The following is a 16,043-nucleotide window of genomic DNA, read 5'->3' as shown; positions in this document are numbered from 1 at the left end:
GAAAGCACGCAGAAGGCAGCTGCAGATCTAAAGGATCCCTGCGTTGCAGGGAACACAAACCCTTTCCTGGGACACATCAGCATAACTGGAGACAAAACCCAGGCTCAAAACATGACTGCCTTGCATCACAGAAAATGACTGAACTCAGGTGTGCGTCCTCACGCTGGTGGGAAACCCCCAAAACGTGCCAGACAGCAGGATTTGTAACCACATGGTGCCTCAACACCACTCCCAGGGCTTGACAGGTCTCCATCGCTGACCCCTCGGCACCACCATCTCCTTCCAGGCAGGGACTCGATCGGGGTGCTCGATCCAGGCTCTCCCAAATGCTGCAGTGCCAACACTCCTCCCCACCGAGACTGCAGGGCCAGCACTGCCCCAGCTTAGCCCATGCCGCTTCAGAGCCACACAAGAGATTTTTTTTTTCTTCCTACAACTACAGAATAAACAGGTAAATGATCTTTGTCCCCAGCCACAGCTGGCCCAGCTGGACCCCAGGGCAAGGAGGAGAGTCCCTGCACATCCGAGTCTGGTATCGCACCACTGCGTTAAAATTAAAGCCCTCTCATCTCGTCCGCTGCAAGCAGCAATGTCTCATCACACTCCTACGGGATCATCGAGATGAGAACAGCAGCTTCAAGGGAAACTGCCACATCAACAGCGTGCAGATCAGAAAACCCAAGCCGCTTACAAGAGAAGGAGATCCCTTGGCAGGACAGGAAAGAAAAGTGGAAGGTGAGAGACTGGAAGACTGCTTTCCCCGCCAAACTTTTTAGCTTGACTTCATTAAGGCTCCAACAACAAGAACTGGCCTCAGTAGACCTGTGTAAATTACTGATGCTGTTTTAAGCAGCACTGAAAGGGAATATTCTATACCAGATGTGCCTGGTGCAGTTTAAAGAGCGTGTCTTTACGATTTTCTGCTTCACCTGGGACAGAAGAAGAAATCAAACTGTGACCCAGTAAGAGGCATGCAAGGCTGCAGGGAAGGAGGACTGCAAGTGTTTATGTAGCGTTTATGATGCCTGAGAGCACAGAACCTGCAGGATAACATCAAGATAACAGAGAAGATCTAAAAAAAAGTCTTATTTAAGCTTATCAATATTTAAGAGAAAAGCCAGAATTCCTCATCGGATGCCCAAGCAAGCAAAGCTTTGTCTCCATGGAAACACAGAGGCTTTCACATACAAAACCCTCTATTATACATGACCTCCAGAAAGGGAACTGAGGCAGAGAGAAACTAAATGCTCCGACACCCAAGTGGAGGTACCAGGCTGGAAGAAGCCGCGCCTCTATGCTCTGCAGCAACCAGCCGCACGGGTTCCCTTCACCTGCCACCAGACACGGTCAGCTTGAGCTGTGCCAAAAGGGGATTTTGCTTTGCAGTGGGGATGCTCGCAGCGCAAACGGGTGGTTCTCCCAGTGTGCAGCTATTTGACCATGTGTCCAAGCTTACACCAGCTCCCCCGATCAGATGGCACATCTGCAGCGACGCAGTGCCGAGCCACAGCTTTCTGGATCCAGAACTAATACTCTGCATCCCAGACCGTCCTTATCAAGGTTGCCTGAACATCCCTGTCCCACATCCTCCTCCTGGTTTAGCAGTGGTAGAGTAGTTTTTAGTCAATCCTTGTTTTGTTTTGCTTTACAAGCTCACAGGAGACAAGCAAGCAAATCATTACCAATAGGAGAGAGAACCATCCATTACAGCCTGTTTTACCAGTGATCCTGGTTTCAGAGAGCACCATGTATGCCCCCTGGAACGCAGACAACTATCAGGGATCCTGAGCTAAGCACCAAAACGGCAAGATTTGAAGCAACTACCTGCCTCGAACAGCACAGGAAGAGGAAGTTTGCTGGCCTGTCAGAGCATGAAGGAAGTTTAATTAAACCCAGTAGCCCAGATTTCAGAGCTGAGATATAGAGGAAGTTCTGCCTCTCTTTATCCCAGTGCTCAGAGAAACAGCTCGTCCATATCTGCAAGAGATCTACATCAAAGACAGTGTTTTAAACAGACATCCCTTAGAGCAAGGGAGGTAGTCCACAATCAGAGCAACATTGTTTTCTGAAGAGAGAGAAAACAGTACAAATAATAGCATTCAAAACGGGCTGTTCCACATCCTCCTCCTTCCCCTGTGCAAAGCCAGCCTGCTAAAACACAGAGGGCCCGTGCTCCTCTTGAAGTTCCCCCAACATTGATTTTGCAGCACAAAGCCTGGATGAGGCAGGAATGGCCCCTTGTCCCAGCCAGACAGGAGGATTTGACAGCCCACCTGGGTTCCCTCTCCATCGCTCCCCCCTCGGACACAGCCAGCCTCAGGCTTGCAGCCTGCTTACCTCCAGCACCACACCCCACCTCCACCCATCCTGAAGGGCCAGGTCAGGAGGTGGTTTCTCCTCCAGCTTCTCCATGGACTCTTTGCAAAGCCACCAAGCACACACATCACTAGTGCTTTCCCTGTCTGCAGAGGGAGGAAAACACTTCTCACATCATTAAATCCTTCTGGGTAAGGATGAGATAGACACACAGCCCGTCACACAATTACAACACTGCCCAGCTGGGAAAAGAAAAATTCTGCTAAAAACTCAGGGGGATCCTGTGGCCTGGGGGTAACATGCAGCAGCCCCCTCCTCAGCCCTGGGCAGCTGCAAAGGGGAAGCATCAAGGTGTGGGGTCGAGCACAGCCCTCACAGGGGGATACACCAGCCCCTTGTCAGGCACAAGGCAGAGAGCCACCGGCACATCTGGAGCAAACCGAGCAAAGGGAAAGTAAAAGTTCCGACTTCTGGTACTTCTGCCACATCACTGCCACCCAGAGACTCGACCATCGAGCAAGGACCTGCTCCCAGCAAGCTCAGCGGCCCTAGAAGGAACAGTGGCACAATGACCTGTGGATCTGTGACGTCTTCCTCTGAAAGAACTGGTCCTGGCCACGCGGCGTCAGGGCAGGGCTGCAGTGGCCCTGGGTGACAGACAGCTCACCCCAACCTGTGCCAGCTTCGGCAGCTCAGGCCCAAAAACGCGACCCAGAAACCTTCACAGATCGCAGGCTGTGGGAGGTTTATATGGCAGCACCTTCTGCCAGCGGGACCTGCCACCACGGGCTTCCTTGCTGACATCCCCCTCCAGACACTGCAGCAACCCCAGAAAAAAATTCCCCTTTTCTGCTCTGAGCAAAGCGAACTGAAAGAAGCTGGGGGGAAAGCAAATGTTTGTAGGACTTCTGCTTCACCAGCCAAGCCACAGCTCTGCCACGCAGGGATGACTCAGTGCTCCTGCCAGGGTGACGCGGTGGCCACGGCAAGGACGGCATCATGCCATGCCAGGGCAGCACCCACGCCAGCCCTCAGCTGGGGCAAGCGCCCCACCGTGCCCTGGTACCTCCCCGGCTGAGGGACAGTCACACCTGCTGCTTCGGGAGACAGCGATGCCCCAGCGAGGGGACAGCGTGGGCTGGGCTGTCCCCAGCAGCATCTCCCTGACACCACAGAAGTGGCTCCAACTTGGCTTGCAGGGACAAGGGTGTGTCTTCCAGAGAAAAACAGCTCGGAAACCAAACCACAGAGGAAAGTTTCAGAACAGGCAATTCCTAATGCAAGTGATTCATTTATAAATGATGGCCCGAGAATCCGCTACAACAGATGAGTTGGATTATTCACATCATTAGCGGGTCACGGGCACGTTCCAGGAGAGCTTGCTAGGGAGCAAACCGAGCTTTGTAGCATTTCACATCACCCACCATGGCAGGCTCTTGCTCAGTGCTGCTGGGTTTGCTTCAGGCTTTGGGAACAGCAGACCACCTGCTATTTCCAGTCAAATTTCACTTTTACCAGTGGTGTTGCAGGGTCTGGGTCACACAGGAAGAAAGGAGCCCCACTCCACGCACAGCCTCAGCGCAAACGGCATTGCTGCACGTTGCAGGACAGACCGCCCATGCTGCCGGGGTTGTGGTTCACTCTGAAACCTGGCAGCATCACCCACCCTCCAGGTGCCAGCTACAGATCTGGGACACAGGGAGCAGGACCTGGCAGAGCCCTGCACCCCAGCGCACTGGCCACATGCCCCAGGATGATGCACCTTCCACCCAGGGCACATTCCCCAGGCTCTCAGGCACACTTCAGCATCTGAAGGAAAACAAGTGTGACTTAATGAGTCTGAATGAGCCTCCACCTGCTCCCCATCACCCCAATAGCAGGGCAGTGGGAAAAGGTCCACATTCACAAGCCCCAGCACAACCTCAAGCCACACAGTTTCACGTCTTCCTTCAAGAAAGATGCAATAAGCCCCACATTCAGTGTGCACCCTTGATGTAGGGCTTCACTGTCTTTATACCTCCTTCTCCCAAGGGCTTAGAGCCCCCCTGCACCACAGGAATGGCAGGGAAATGTGCTAGGGGAGGTTTAGGTTGGATATTAGGAAAAGGCTCATCCCCCAGAGGGTGGTGGAGCCCTGGCACAGGCTCCCCAGGGAGGCATCACGGCACCAGCCTGGCGATATTCCAGAAGCGCTTGGACACGGCCCTCAGAGACATGCTGTGAACTTGGGGTTGTCCCGTGCAGGGACAGGAGATGGACTTGATGATCCTTGCGGGTCCCTTCCAGCTCAGGACATTCTATGACTCTAAGAGAGCGAGAAGCATGAAGCAAGCTGTGCACACTAGCCTCCAGGACAAGGGTTCTCCTGCCCATCTTCATTGCACCAGTACCCCAGGAAGAATGATTCAGAAGCCCAAGGAAATGGGGAGAATTTAACTCAAGAAAGCCAAATCCAGCATGGGCAGCACCCTCCTCATGCCACCTCCACCCTCACCAAAGAAGCACCGAGACATGACAAGATGCGACCAGCGCCGCACCGAGCTCTTCCCTGTCCCACCTGCACCTCAGGCAATTATCCACGAAACACTAACATGAGCAGGCAACCAAACGAAGCGTGGCAGGGCTTCAGAGGTGTTCGCAGGAAAACCCAGGCAGAGATGATGAGTAGAAGGATGCTGTACTTACCCCTGCGGCAAAGCCTAAGCTCCCATCTAGGATCCGCCTCTAAAAAAAAACCCAAAACAAACCATTTACTCCTGGCAGAAGCAGCAGAGTGCAACCACGCCACAAACTGCACAAAGGGGGGAAGCCAGCTGCACTGCTGCTGCACTGAGATAACTTTCCTCTCCCCACCTCTACAACCCAGGTGGTTTCTGTGCTTTGAGGCAAGAGCCATGCTCCTCACGCAGAGGACCCACCATCCTGGGGTGATGGCACCCCACCATCACCAAGAGCCTACAGTGCATCCTGGCAGCCTCAGCCCACTGAGGCTGCCCGGGCTGGGCTCGGCCCATCCAGCGCCCACTTCAAAACGTTCTGAGGGTACAGAAAGGTAAACCAGAAATGCTCCTGCCCATCTGTGCACGCTGCCCTGCACTTCCCTTTCCTTGAACATTTTGATTCCTCTAATAACAGGCTGCTATAAACAAAGCCATTTGTCTTCCAATAACCCAGCACGTATCCTGCCCACTTAACTCCCAGTGCAGGTTTTCTTCTTTAGCACATCTCCCTCCCCCCAGAAGAAAGCCAATGTGCTACTGCAAAGGGAATCTCACTTTGCAACAGAGTCCTGAATAAATCATCACAAGAGAGGCATAAATAATAAATTCATCTGGCAATTTTGAACACAACAGCAAAGGGGGGCCTCTAATTTTGGAATACAAGATGACTTAATGATCAGCACTTTGCTTTTCTGAGCACGGGCTGACCCGAATCCTGCACCAGAGAAACCAGGCTACGGGAGGAGAACTTGCTGTTCCAAACACAGAGCCCTGCCTGCGGCTCTGTCCCATCTCCCGAACGCCATGAGCTGCACTCCAGCACATACCACAGCCTGGGGTCAGGAATTTTATTTCCTTTTCCTCTTCTATGTTGACACACAGGAGAGAAATGAGCTGGAATTTTTTTTCCTCCTGCCCCAGGACCTCCCAGGGCCAATGTCAAGTCCCTCACGCCTGGGACCAGGCAGCCAAATCCACCCAGAAGCACAGTGCAGCCCTCCATCCCGGACCCCGCTCGCCTCCTGGGGACAGAGGAGACGACCCCAGCACCCACCTGCCCGCTGGAAAACACGAACACCAGCGCCGAGCCAGCTGCCGTCAGCCCCCAGGTGAGGAAGGTTCCCAGCACCGACTGGATCACTGGCCCATGCCCCGGGATCATGCTGACCTAGAAGAGATGACATGTGTCAGGAGAAGCGCCTGGTGTTTAAAGATATAGAAAAACTCCCAAAATCCCCCCCAGTTAACAGGGGAGCGTCCCCCAAACCCCGCCACCCCAAAGGGGACAGAGAAAGCTTAACCATCCTTCCTGCACCACCCCTCTAAGCTTCTCTCTTCCCCTTACGGAAGGCTTTGCAATTTAATCCAAGCTCAGAGAAACAGGAGGGACCAAGGAGGGATGGGATGCACCACATCCCATCCAGTGCACAGCCCTGTGCTGATTTTGGGCTCAGCCCCCGAGGCCCGCACCAGGGCAGAGCAGCTCCGGAGAAACGCAAAGAAGCGGCGCTCAGACCTCACCGAGCGAGGGGACGCTTCGTCCCGCTTCGTCCCACGTCCCCGGGTGGTCCCCAGGCACGTGCATCACGTCCCACTTCTTTGTGGCACTTATTCATGCCAAAAAACCCACTTCACTCACGCCGACGGCAAACGCCCTCGCAGCACCTGGCTCGAGCGCCCTGGGACTGAACAAAAGGGGGAACAAGTCCCGGGATGGGGCAGCAGAACGTGGTTCGGGGCTGCAGCCGAGGGGCTGCCGAGGACCGGGGGAGGGTCCTCTGAGCAAGCCGTGCTCCGTGCACTGCTTGGAAAATGCGTGCACGTGCATAAATATAGATATATAAATGTATCAAAATGCACATAATATATATGCATAAATATATCAAAATAAACGGGTATTTAAACATTTATATACAAATATATTAGAAATACACACGTTATTGCCTTCTGTCTCCTCAAACGCCCTCCTGGACACCCAGCCTTGCCCCAGGACTGCTGCCAAACACTGCGGGGGCCCCCGAGTCAGACACCACCCCCCACCACCCCCCAACCCGCCCCGCCTGCCCGGGTCAGACCCCCCTCTCCCGGCTGCCCGACCCCGGGGAGATGGAGACCCCGACCCTCTCCTCCTACAGCCCGCACCCCCAACCCCCGCAACACCTCACTGGCCGCCCCCCCCCCCCCCCCCGTACCCCAGCCTTCGAGCCGGCACCCTGCAGCCGACAAACCGGGCCCAGAGCCCCCCAGCCCCACCCGGGACGCCCCAGCCCCGCTCACCGCCCGGCACTCCCCGCCGCCACTTCCGGGTACCGGCACACGTGTCGCGGCCACCGCCCCGCCCACCACCGGGGCCGTCACCAATAGGAGCGCGGCGGGGGCGGGCCGCCCGCGGCTCTGTGTTTCGGGTGGGAGAGGCGGCGGGAGAGCGGGGCGGGCGGGCGCGGCAAGGCGTGGGGTGGAACTGTCGCTGTCACCGCCATCCCATCCCCGGGGTCGGCACAGCCCCCCCTGCTGCAAGGTGAACCCTGGGCAGGGCTTCATAAAGGCAGCTCCTGGCCTTTGGATTGGGGTGTCCCGAGAGCGTCTCTTCCTGCCACCCAGCAGCTTGCGAGTGTGGCCCCAGCATTGGCGCGGTGACCTGTGCCCGTGCGGCGCAATCAGCCGGTCTCGTTAACAACGAGAGGCTGCACCTGAATGATCAGCACATGGCAGCCTGCTGGAAACAGCCCCTCACCCGTTGACACTGCTGGCACCCATCCCTAGCGCAGCCTTTGGAGGGTGCATCAGGCGTCCGCGTCCTCTCCCACGCGTTGATGTCCCCTCAAAGCATCATCACGGGGCACACAGTGGCCAAGCCTGCGGCCCTGGACGGGCTGGGGGCAGAAGCAGCTCTGGCAGCGATTCCTCCCCAGCACCGTAGAGGGACTTACACCAACGGCCACGGGGCAGAGGGAGTCAGGCCAGCCTCGGTTCTTGCTGGTGCCTCCTGCTTGTACCACGCCAGAGGATGCAGGTGGAGGCAGAAGGACACATATAGCTCTTCTGCAACATAACCCTTCTTTATTAGAGTGTTTATCTTTTAGCAGCCTTTGATCAGCCTCCCCTGACACAGCTGGGAAAGGTCAAGGCCATTTGAAACCTCCCTGATTTAGGATTTAATCAATCTCCCCCTGTAATTGCCTGCATCCTTTATTAGCTCCAGTAACAAGGCAGATGAGCATGAGGTGCCAGCTGGGAGGGATGTGGGGACAGAGCAAAATGGAGCTTCCCCCCACCGCCCCGGGGTTCCCCAGCCAGCCGTGACAGAGGCCCTGGCAGGGCTGGGGACAGCTGGTGAGCCGGCGGGGCTGGCCGCAGGGACACTGCTGACACTGGAGCCCTGCGTGCTGCCATGGTCTGGCGGCGCCGGGCAGGGATGGCCCTGCCTAGGGACGCGTGGGCAGCCACGGGCAATGGGCACAGTCGTGACGGCAGTGAGGCTCAGTGCAGAAGCATCAACAAAATCAACTCACACCTCCGCTTCCCTGGTGTCATTTCTGTGTGTGGGGACATCTCCACATCACCTTCTGCAGGATAACAGGGCTGACACTGCACCAGCCGCTCCTCTTCCCACCTGGCCACACAGTCCTGCCTGTCGAGGGATGGGGACAGGGTCCAGTCGAGCCCCTTCCCCACACCAGGCAAATGGGCAATTAGCCCTCCTGCTGTGCCCCGGTGCAGGCAGGCAAAGGCAGAGGGCTGGCAGCTCCTGCATTGCCCCTGCCTGTAGCAGCACCAGGAAGGATGAGACCAGCAGTCACAACCATGCATTACCTGGAGTCCCTAAAATGCATTTTAAACAACAAAAGGGCACAAATTCTTGTGCAATCTCTCTAATTAAGGCAAGGGGTAGTACCACAGTCCTAGCTCTCAGGAACTCTGGGGCTGCCGGGCAGCCAGGACCCAAATCCCTTTGGTTTTCTGCAACAAAACTCCTTAGCAATGTCTGGGGTAGCTGCGGCAGGCAGAAGGTGCAGAGACACATCCCAGCACAGCGATGGCCTGGGGCACTGCAGGCTGAGGCAGGTTTGGAGATGCCCCAGTGTGCCTCTTACTGGGCACGGCAAGCGGGGTCCCTCTGCTCCTGCCCTGTGTCCCTTTTGCACAGGCTGGACTCATGGCCAGGCTCTTTCCCAACCCAAATCCAATGCGTCAAGCTGGGGCAGTGGACGGAGCCAGCCTGGACCTGCATCAAGGCGGCTGCCGAGCCAAGGGAAAAAGGACATCCAGAGATATCCCAGAGGACAGGGCATGGGAGCAGCACGGCACCGCAGGCAGCGCCAGGCAGGGCATGCCATCTCCATCCCACGAGCTAATGGCACCTCTTAGTCACAGGGCACAAAGTGACAGTTTTATGCTTCTCCACTGGCTTTAGGCTTGCCGTGAGAGACACGATGGATGTGGCGCAAGGCTGGGGGAGCGCAGAGTCCCGCCGGCACTGAGCTATGACCTGCGGCTGCTTTGAACAGGAGGGGATGCGAGTACCAGCAGATCAGCGCGTGCTGTAACTAACCCTGACATTTTAAGCTGGTGCAGGAAGCCTGACTGCCAAATGCAGAGTACTGTTAAGTCCTGATTTAATGCGCACGACCCTCCAACGAGCCAGGCACAGCGGGGAGAGACACAGGCAGGAGCAGAGATTTCAGTCCGTGGTTGCCAAAGGCTCATTAGCGTCAGGGGTTTAGCAATATGATTCACGGGGAATGTGTACAGCAGCTTTCACTGCAGCCCAGTCCCGGTACCCTCGGCTGAGATCAATAAACTAATTATAGAGGCAAATAATGAGAGGGTGAGAATGGGAGAGTTGGGAGCAGGAGGAAGGAGCCGTCTGCAGGGAAATCTGGCGGGAGCAGGAGGCAGCCCCAGGGAAGGAGCCGTATGCACAGCATGTGGGGCTCCCCCCAGAGCCTCCAACCCACCGGGGCTGCAGAAAAACCTTCATCCCGCGGGGTTTGGATGCTGCAGGCCATTCAGGGATGCTGTCATCCGCCCTGGCCGCAGGTGAAGGCGCCAGCGCCTCTCCCTCCCCATCAATCACCACCGCAGACACTGCCCGATTAGATCACATTGTCCCGTAGCCTGGTTCTGCCCTGCCTCAGGGGTGTGGGGAGATGGTCCAGGCCTGTTTGTCAGCTAATTAGCAGAAAGCAAAGCCTCCCCCTATTCTAGGCATCCTTGTAATTGATCCAGACAGCCTCCAGCCAGGCATCAGCAGAGCCACCAAACCCGGTTGTGGCTGTCAGCTGGAAATGGGAAGGGAAAGGGCAGGGAAAGGGCAGTGCCACCCAAAGCGCCCATGGGAGAAGAAACACCACAGTCATCTCTGCCTGCGCTGGCCCTGCCACTGCGGCCACGGGGGACAGCGGGGTCCCTCCAAGGGCAGTGCGCTGGGGAGGAGCCGGCTTGGGCACAGCCACCCCCCATGCAGAGAGGCAGAGCTGCTTGGGGCAGATCGCCACTATGCAAAGGTGGTGATGAGCCCCGTGGCTCCCTGGGCCCACACTGCACCCTGCGTGCTGGGAGTGGGGACAGTGATGGGGCCAGCAAGGCTGCGTGGCATCACTTCACTCCCTGCAAAGGTTCTTCCCACCACGCCACGGGACACTGCAGCTGGGCACCCAGAGGAAAGGAGATGAGAGGAAGCCTTAACCCCCAGGGACCTGTCCCCCAGAACAAACAGGGTCCAGAGCAATGACCTGGCATTTTTGCCATCAGTCATTAATAGAGGTAACAGAAGAGACCAGCAGAAAGGCTGCGGGCAGGGGTACTCCTGAGGACAGCGATGGACAGGGCTGAGACAGGCAGGGCATGTGCAGGGACCCTGTGGCACCCACTTGGGACCCAGCAGTGGGTGACCAGCCCCACACACGCCCATCTCTCCCCCAGCAGTGTGGGGTAGCTGCAGGCAAGTGGAGCACAGGAGGAACAAGCTGCAGAGTGAGTTCTGCTCAGGAGCAAATCCTTCCCATCTTGACTGCTGGGGAACAGCAGCTGCATCCCAGATCCTCCAGTTCCCCTCTGCCATCAGGAAGCCCCACCAGTCCAACACAGTCTCCTTCATTCCTGCAACATGCCAGAGGTCTCGCTGCCTCCTCTCCACGTATTGGGTATAAAGGCCGGCTCACCTTACCCCTCCGTTGGCAACCCCAGCTCCTTACAACATTCATTTCCAGGACAGGGGTCGAAAGCGCTGTTTTCCATGGGGAGTCTTGCAGGACAGCTGGAAATGGATGGCAGGAAACTTGGAAGGACTTTAAAAACCACTTTGTGGTCACGTAATCCCCATGCCCCTCTCCCATGGGTTATATTGGCGGTCAAAGCCGTGTGGGAAGAGGCCGTGCATTTCTCCTACATCCAGCCCTGCCAGTAAATTGCTTTTCAGCAGAATGGATGCTTCCCAGGCTAAAGGACAAAGAGGAGTTTATCTGCCAGCACCAAACCAGCTGCTGGGGTAAGACAATGTCTCTCCAAACCAGGGACCACCCAGAGGTACAGATCAGACCCTGCACTAGGCTCTAATGCAACACTAAATCTAAGCAGAATTAAAAAAAAATATCTTCAAAAGGCTCAGGCACATTCTCCCAATTCAGCTAGCTGCTGCTGCACTCCCCGCTGGATGTGTACCAGCTCAGATCAGCCCCTTAATACACACTGGTCCATCATTTCATTAGTTTGGGGTTTTTTTAATGAAGGTCGGATCTGGTTTTAGCCAATCAAGCCTGCTGGTTTAATTTGCACAGCTCCCTGGCCTCTGTGTCCAACACCAGCTTCCCATGGAGGTGAAAGCAAAGGGCAGAGGGCAGCAGAAGCCCTGGCACTCTGCAGCCCCCAGCAGCCCCGCAGCTGGTGGAAGGCACCCAGGCATCCCTGTGCTCACTCTGCCTCAGACACCCGCCACTCCAGCCTCTCAGCACAGCGGAAGAACGATGCTCAGCACCACGCAGGGCACTGGGAGAAACTGCTGAGAACCCAGACTGGGGGCTGGTCTCGGTGCTGGGGCAAGGGGGGACCGCAGCACACCGACCTGCCGCAAGCAAGGCTTGCCAGCCACAGGGGCTGCGTGCCAAGGGAGGGATGTAGCAGTGTCACCTGTTCAGGGGAGAAAGTCAAGGAGGCAGTGCTGGAAGCACACACAGCAAGGCTTCACCCTGCCCTTCCTGCTGACGGTGATGGCTGCAGATGCGGCTTTGAGGGAAGGGCATGGGCAGGACATCCCTCCTGGGCACAGGAACCAGCTGAGAGAAGGTAAAACAAGGCATCAGAACCCTCTCCTGTGCCACGCTGCTGTGCTGCACTCCCCCCGCCCTGGTGTCGGGCAACGTCTCTGCTCTGCCAGCACCTCAGTCTACATTTGCAGCAGGCAGAGCGTGGCGGTGGTCCCGGGGGCCACGCACAGCCACCCTGCCCAGAGCAGCATCCCAGGGAGCTGCCCTCAGGGCTTGCGCAGGTGACACACCATGGGACACCCCAACCCCAGTGGGCAGCACCCCGCAGAGACCCGATCCCCCACCCGCATCAGCCAAACCATCTTCCTCCCATCCTCCCTCCTTCACATACTTTTCCTGGGATATTAATTTCCATATCGTTTATTTCAGGAGAAGCTTTTCCAGCCTGCTAAAGATTTATGAGGCTGATCACGATTCTCACTCATGCTGCAGGACCCTGTGTCTTCAGATCCACCTTGGGAAGCCGATGGCTAAGTGCAAATGAGAACCTCCCAGCTCCTCTTGCCACAATCAGCAGCCTCACTCCGGGCTCTTTGTTCCAAGTCACTCTTAATTTCCTGCTTTCTATTGTCTCTTTGATAAGTGATGGAAAAGGGGGGGAGGGAGGGGAATAGCTATTATTTAATTGCTTTCAAGATCTCAAACAAACCAGAGCAGAGGTTATCTCCCCCAAACCTGTATTTTTTGTCATCCTCCTCCAGCCATCGTTACCGGGTAACTGCAGAGGGAGCGGCTGTGGCAGCAGCCACCTGTACTGCACGAGTCCCGAGTGGCCCCAAAGCTGTGGGAATCACCCCATCACCCTCCCACCTCTCCCAGGCTGTGCCAAGCCAGCAAGGACCTGCCTTGCCTTGGGCGAAAGGTGCAAAACCATGGAGCCAAGGTACTCTCAGCTTCCCGGGAGTCTTCGGGATTCTCAGACACCTCCCGGGGGTCTCCAGCTGGTGTCACAGCGCGGCCGTCGCGCTGCCCCGTCCCTCCGCCCCTGGTGGCCCTGGGGACATCGGGAGGAGCTGAGCCCTTCGCGCCGCCGCTGGAACCAAAATGTTGCCACTGCAGCAGGAGCCAGGCGGCGAGGCCAAGGTCGTGCGAGGAAGAGGAAGGAGCCGAGGGGTGCGTGGCCTTGCAGGGTCTCTTCTGCTGGAAGCCCTGTGAAGCCAGGCAGGTCCTGCCACGCTCGGGGGCGGGGGGGAGGGAACCAGGGTCCCCCACCCGCGCTGCCTGCTGCACAGCACCCCCGGCACACGCCCCCGGGACCCCCTCTGGCTCCCTGGTTTGGGGCACCCTTCGCCACGCACCAGCAGCCTCCGCAAGCGGGACTAGCTCGGCTCCCCGGCGCAAAGCCTGGGACCCCTCGGCCGGCCGGACCTCCGGGAGCAGCACCCAGAGCCGCAGGGAGCCGCGGTGCCCGGCTGGGCTCGCCGGGTGCTGGCGGTGCGGGGGGAGGCGAAGCAGGCACGGGTGGGCAGCGCGGGCAGGGCTGTCCCCGCCCCGGCCCCGCAGAGCCGCCCCGTGCGGGGCGGGGCGCAGCCGGTGCGCTGGGTCCGGCGGCGGAGCCGCGCCGGGGACGGCGGGTGCGGTGCGGTGCGGTGCGGAGGCTGCCCTGGGACCGGGCACGGCAGCGGGAGCAGGTGAGCGGCGGGGCCGTGCTCGGGGCAGCGTCGCCCCGGTGCCCCCCGGACGGCTGCAGGGACGGGGAGCGGAGGGATTGGGACCCCCGGGAGGTGTTGGGGGGGGTGCTGCTCCCCCACCCCGAGCTCATCGTCCACCGGAGCCGTCCCGGCTCGGGGTGTCCGGCTCGGCTCGGGAAGGAAGGGGCTGGCACCCCGCCGAAAGGCAAGGCAAGGCAAAAAAGGTTTCCCTCCTGCGATCAGTGCTTCGGGCATCAGTCGCACCCACCGGGGACTCACCGGTTGGATTTGGGGAGTCATAAGGACTCCGGTATCGCCAGAGTCAGGAGGAGCTGTGCCGTGTCCAGGGCAGACTGCTTGGCACCGCATGGGCTCCGGAGGGGAGACGAGGATGTGGTTTGGGGAAAGCCCCTCTGGGGAGCATCTCTCCTACGGAGCTTGGTAGCAGGATGGGCAAATCCTCCCCAGGAATCCCCTCATTTCTATTTATTCTTTGATTTCTAGAATCTTCTCCTCTCTCCCCAGAGCAAGGGAAGATGACATCTCAGCTCCTCTGAACCAGCAGCACCCAGGGACCAGCAGAGCCATGGAGCTGGAATACGAGCTGCCCAACGCCACCGCGTTCTGGTTCTCCCCAGCTTCCCCCTTTGACAACTTCTCCCTGGAGGCACCCACCAACACGTCACAGAATGCCACAGGCCAGCACTTCGACCTGACCAGCAACGCCATCCTCACCTTCATCTACTTTGTGGTCTGCATCATCGGGCTGTGCGGCAACACGCTGGTGATATACGTCATCCTTCGTTATGCCAAGATGAAGACCATCACCAACATCTACATCCTCAACCTGGCCATTGCAGACGAGCTGTTCATGCTTGGTCTGCCGTTCCTGGCCATGCAGGTCGCCCTGGTACACTGGCCCTTCGGCAAAGCCATCTGCAGAATTGTCATGACGGTGGATGGGATCAACCAGTTCACCAGTATCTTCTGCCTGACAGTTATGAGTGTTGACCGGTACCTGGCTGTTGTCCATCCCATTAAATCTGCCAAGTGGAGACGGCCAAGGACAGCCAAAATGGTCAATGTGGCCGTTTGGGGCGTCTCCCTGCTGGTGATCATGCCCATCATGATTTATGCTGGGGTGCAGCATAACCATGGCAGGAGTAGCTGCACCATCATCTGGCCGGGAGAGTCAGGTGCCTGGTACACAGGCTTCATCATCTATGCCTTCATCCTGGGCTTCCTGGTGCCTCTCACCATTATCTGCCTTTGCTACTTGTTCATCATTATCAAAGTCAAGTCCTCAGGCATCAGAGTGGGCTCCTCCAAGAGGAAAAAGTCTGAGAAGAAAGTCACCAGGATGGTCTCCATCGTGGTTGCTGTCTTCATCTTCTGCTGGCTCCCCTTCTACATCTTTAACGTCTCCTCAGTCTCCGTCCTGATTGTGCCCACGCCTGTCCTCAAGGGCATGTTCGACTTCGTGGTGGTCCTCAGTTACGCCAACAGCTGTGCCAACCCCATCCTTTATGCCTTTTTGTCTGACAACTTCAAGAAGAGCTTTCAGAACGTCCTCTGCCTGGTGAAGGTCAGCGGCATGGACGAGGCGGACCGGAGCGACAGCAAGCAGGACAAATCCAGGCTCAACGAGACCACAGAAACCCAGAGGACCCTGCTCAATGGTGACCTGCAGACAAGCATCTGAGAGGACAGTGGGGTTGTCCTTCCTTCGCTCTCCTCTCCCCACTTGCTCCCAACTAGCAGTGGTACGTACGGAGTCAGGGCAGGAGAGCCAGCTTAGGGGACGGCAGCGTGCACACCGATGGGCGGTGGGGGTCCTTGGCTGGGCTCCTCCTGAGCTGCTGGCGGGTTGACTTTCAAGCGCTGGGAAGGATATGGTTCAAGAGGAGCTGCCTCACCAGGAAAACAAAGACAACTTGTAGCAATGCAGCGCATTTAAACACCAAAGTGCCACCGTTGGCCATGACCATTGCCGGGGCAGCTCTGCTGGCTTCCCTGTGTTACCCTTGGGGCTGGTTGGCCTTGGGTGCTCTGCCCCAGAACGGGCGCTCGCACACGGATACACACATGCAGTGGGGTGGCCTCAGGAGGGG

General features: G+C 57.5%; 2 protein-coding genes across 7 annotated transcripts in view; one reads left to right on the top strand and one right to left on the bottom strand.

Annotated features, from left to right (window-relative positions):
* The window catches only part of SLC39A11 (solute carrier family 39 member 11), a 97,880-nt gene extending 90,510 nt beyond the window's left edge, over positions 1 to 7,370 (bottom strand). For 3 of the 5 annotated variants that reach the window (XM_075111629.1, XM_075111631.1, XM_075111633.1), the window contains exons 1-3: positions 7,314 to 7,370; positions 6,091 to 6,204; positions 5,002 to 5,040 (exon numbers count right to left, since the gene is read on the bottom strand). In XM_075111629.1, coding sequence (XP_074967730.1) covers positions 5,002 to 5,040; positions 6,091 to 6,198 — 147 coding nt within the window. In that variant the 5' untranslated portion in view covers positions 6,199 to 6,204; positions 7,314 to 7,370. Of the gene's footprint in view, positions 1 to 5,001; positions 5,041 to 6,090; positions 6,205 to 7,228 lie in introns of all 5 variants that reach the window. The other 2 variants (XM_075111630.1, XM_075111632.1) reach the window with 2 other exon arrangements.
* A 6,270-nt stretch (positions 7,371 to 13,640) lies between these two features.
* SSTR2 (somatostatin receptor 2) lies at positions 13,641 to 15,720 on the top strand. Of its 2 annotated transcripts, none has more exons than XM_075111415.1 (2): positions 13,641 to 13,932; positions 14,437 to 15,720. In XM_075111415.1, exon 2 carries the CDS (start codon positions 14,519 to 14,521, stop codon positions 15,632 to 15,634), a length of 1,116 nt encoding a protein of 371 aa, XP_074967516.1. In that variant the 5' UTR covers positions 13,641 to 13,932; positions 14,437 to 14,518; the 3' UTR covers positions 15,635 to 15,720. The 2 variants fall into 2 exon arrangements, with proteins under 2 accessions (XP_074967516.1, XP_074967515.1); XM_075111414.1 differs by having other exon boundaries at positions 13,856 to 13,932; positions 14,458 to 15,720.
* Positions 15,721 to 16,043: the final 323 nt, after the last annotated feature.

Source organism: Phalacrocorax aristotelis, chromosome 16, assembly GCF_949628215.1.
Source record: "Phalacrocorax aristotelis chromosome 16, bGulAri2.1, whole genome shotgun sequence".
NCBI lineage: Eukaryota > Metazoa > Chordata > Aves > Suliformes > Phalacrocoracidae > Phalacrocorax > Phalacrocorax aristotelis.
This window is presented reverse-complemented; position numbering and strand designations above follow the sequence as displayed.

Bases quoted from the DNA above. Each gene is read 5' to 3' on its own strand.
- SSTR2 (XM_075111415.1), top strand. From the start codon at position 14,519: ATGGAGCTGGAATACGAGCTGCCCAACGCCACCGCGTTCTGGTTCTCC.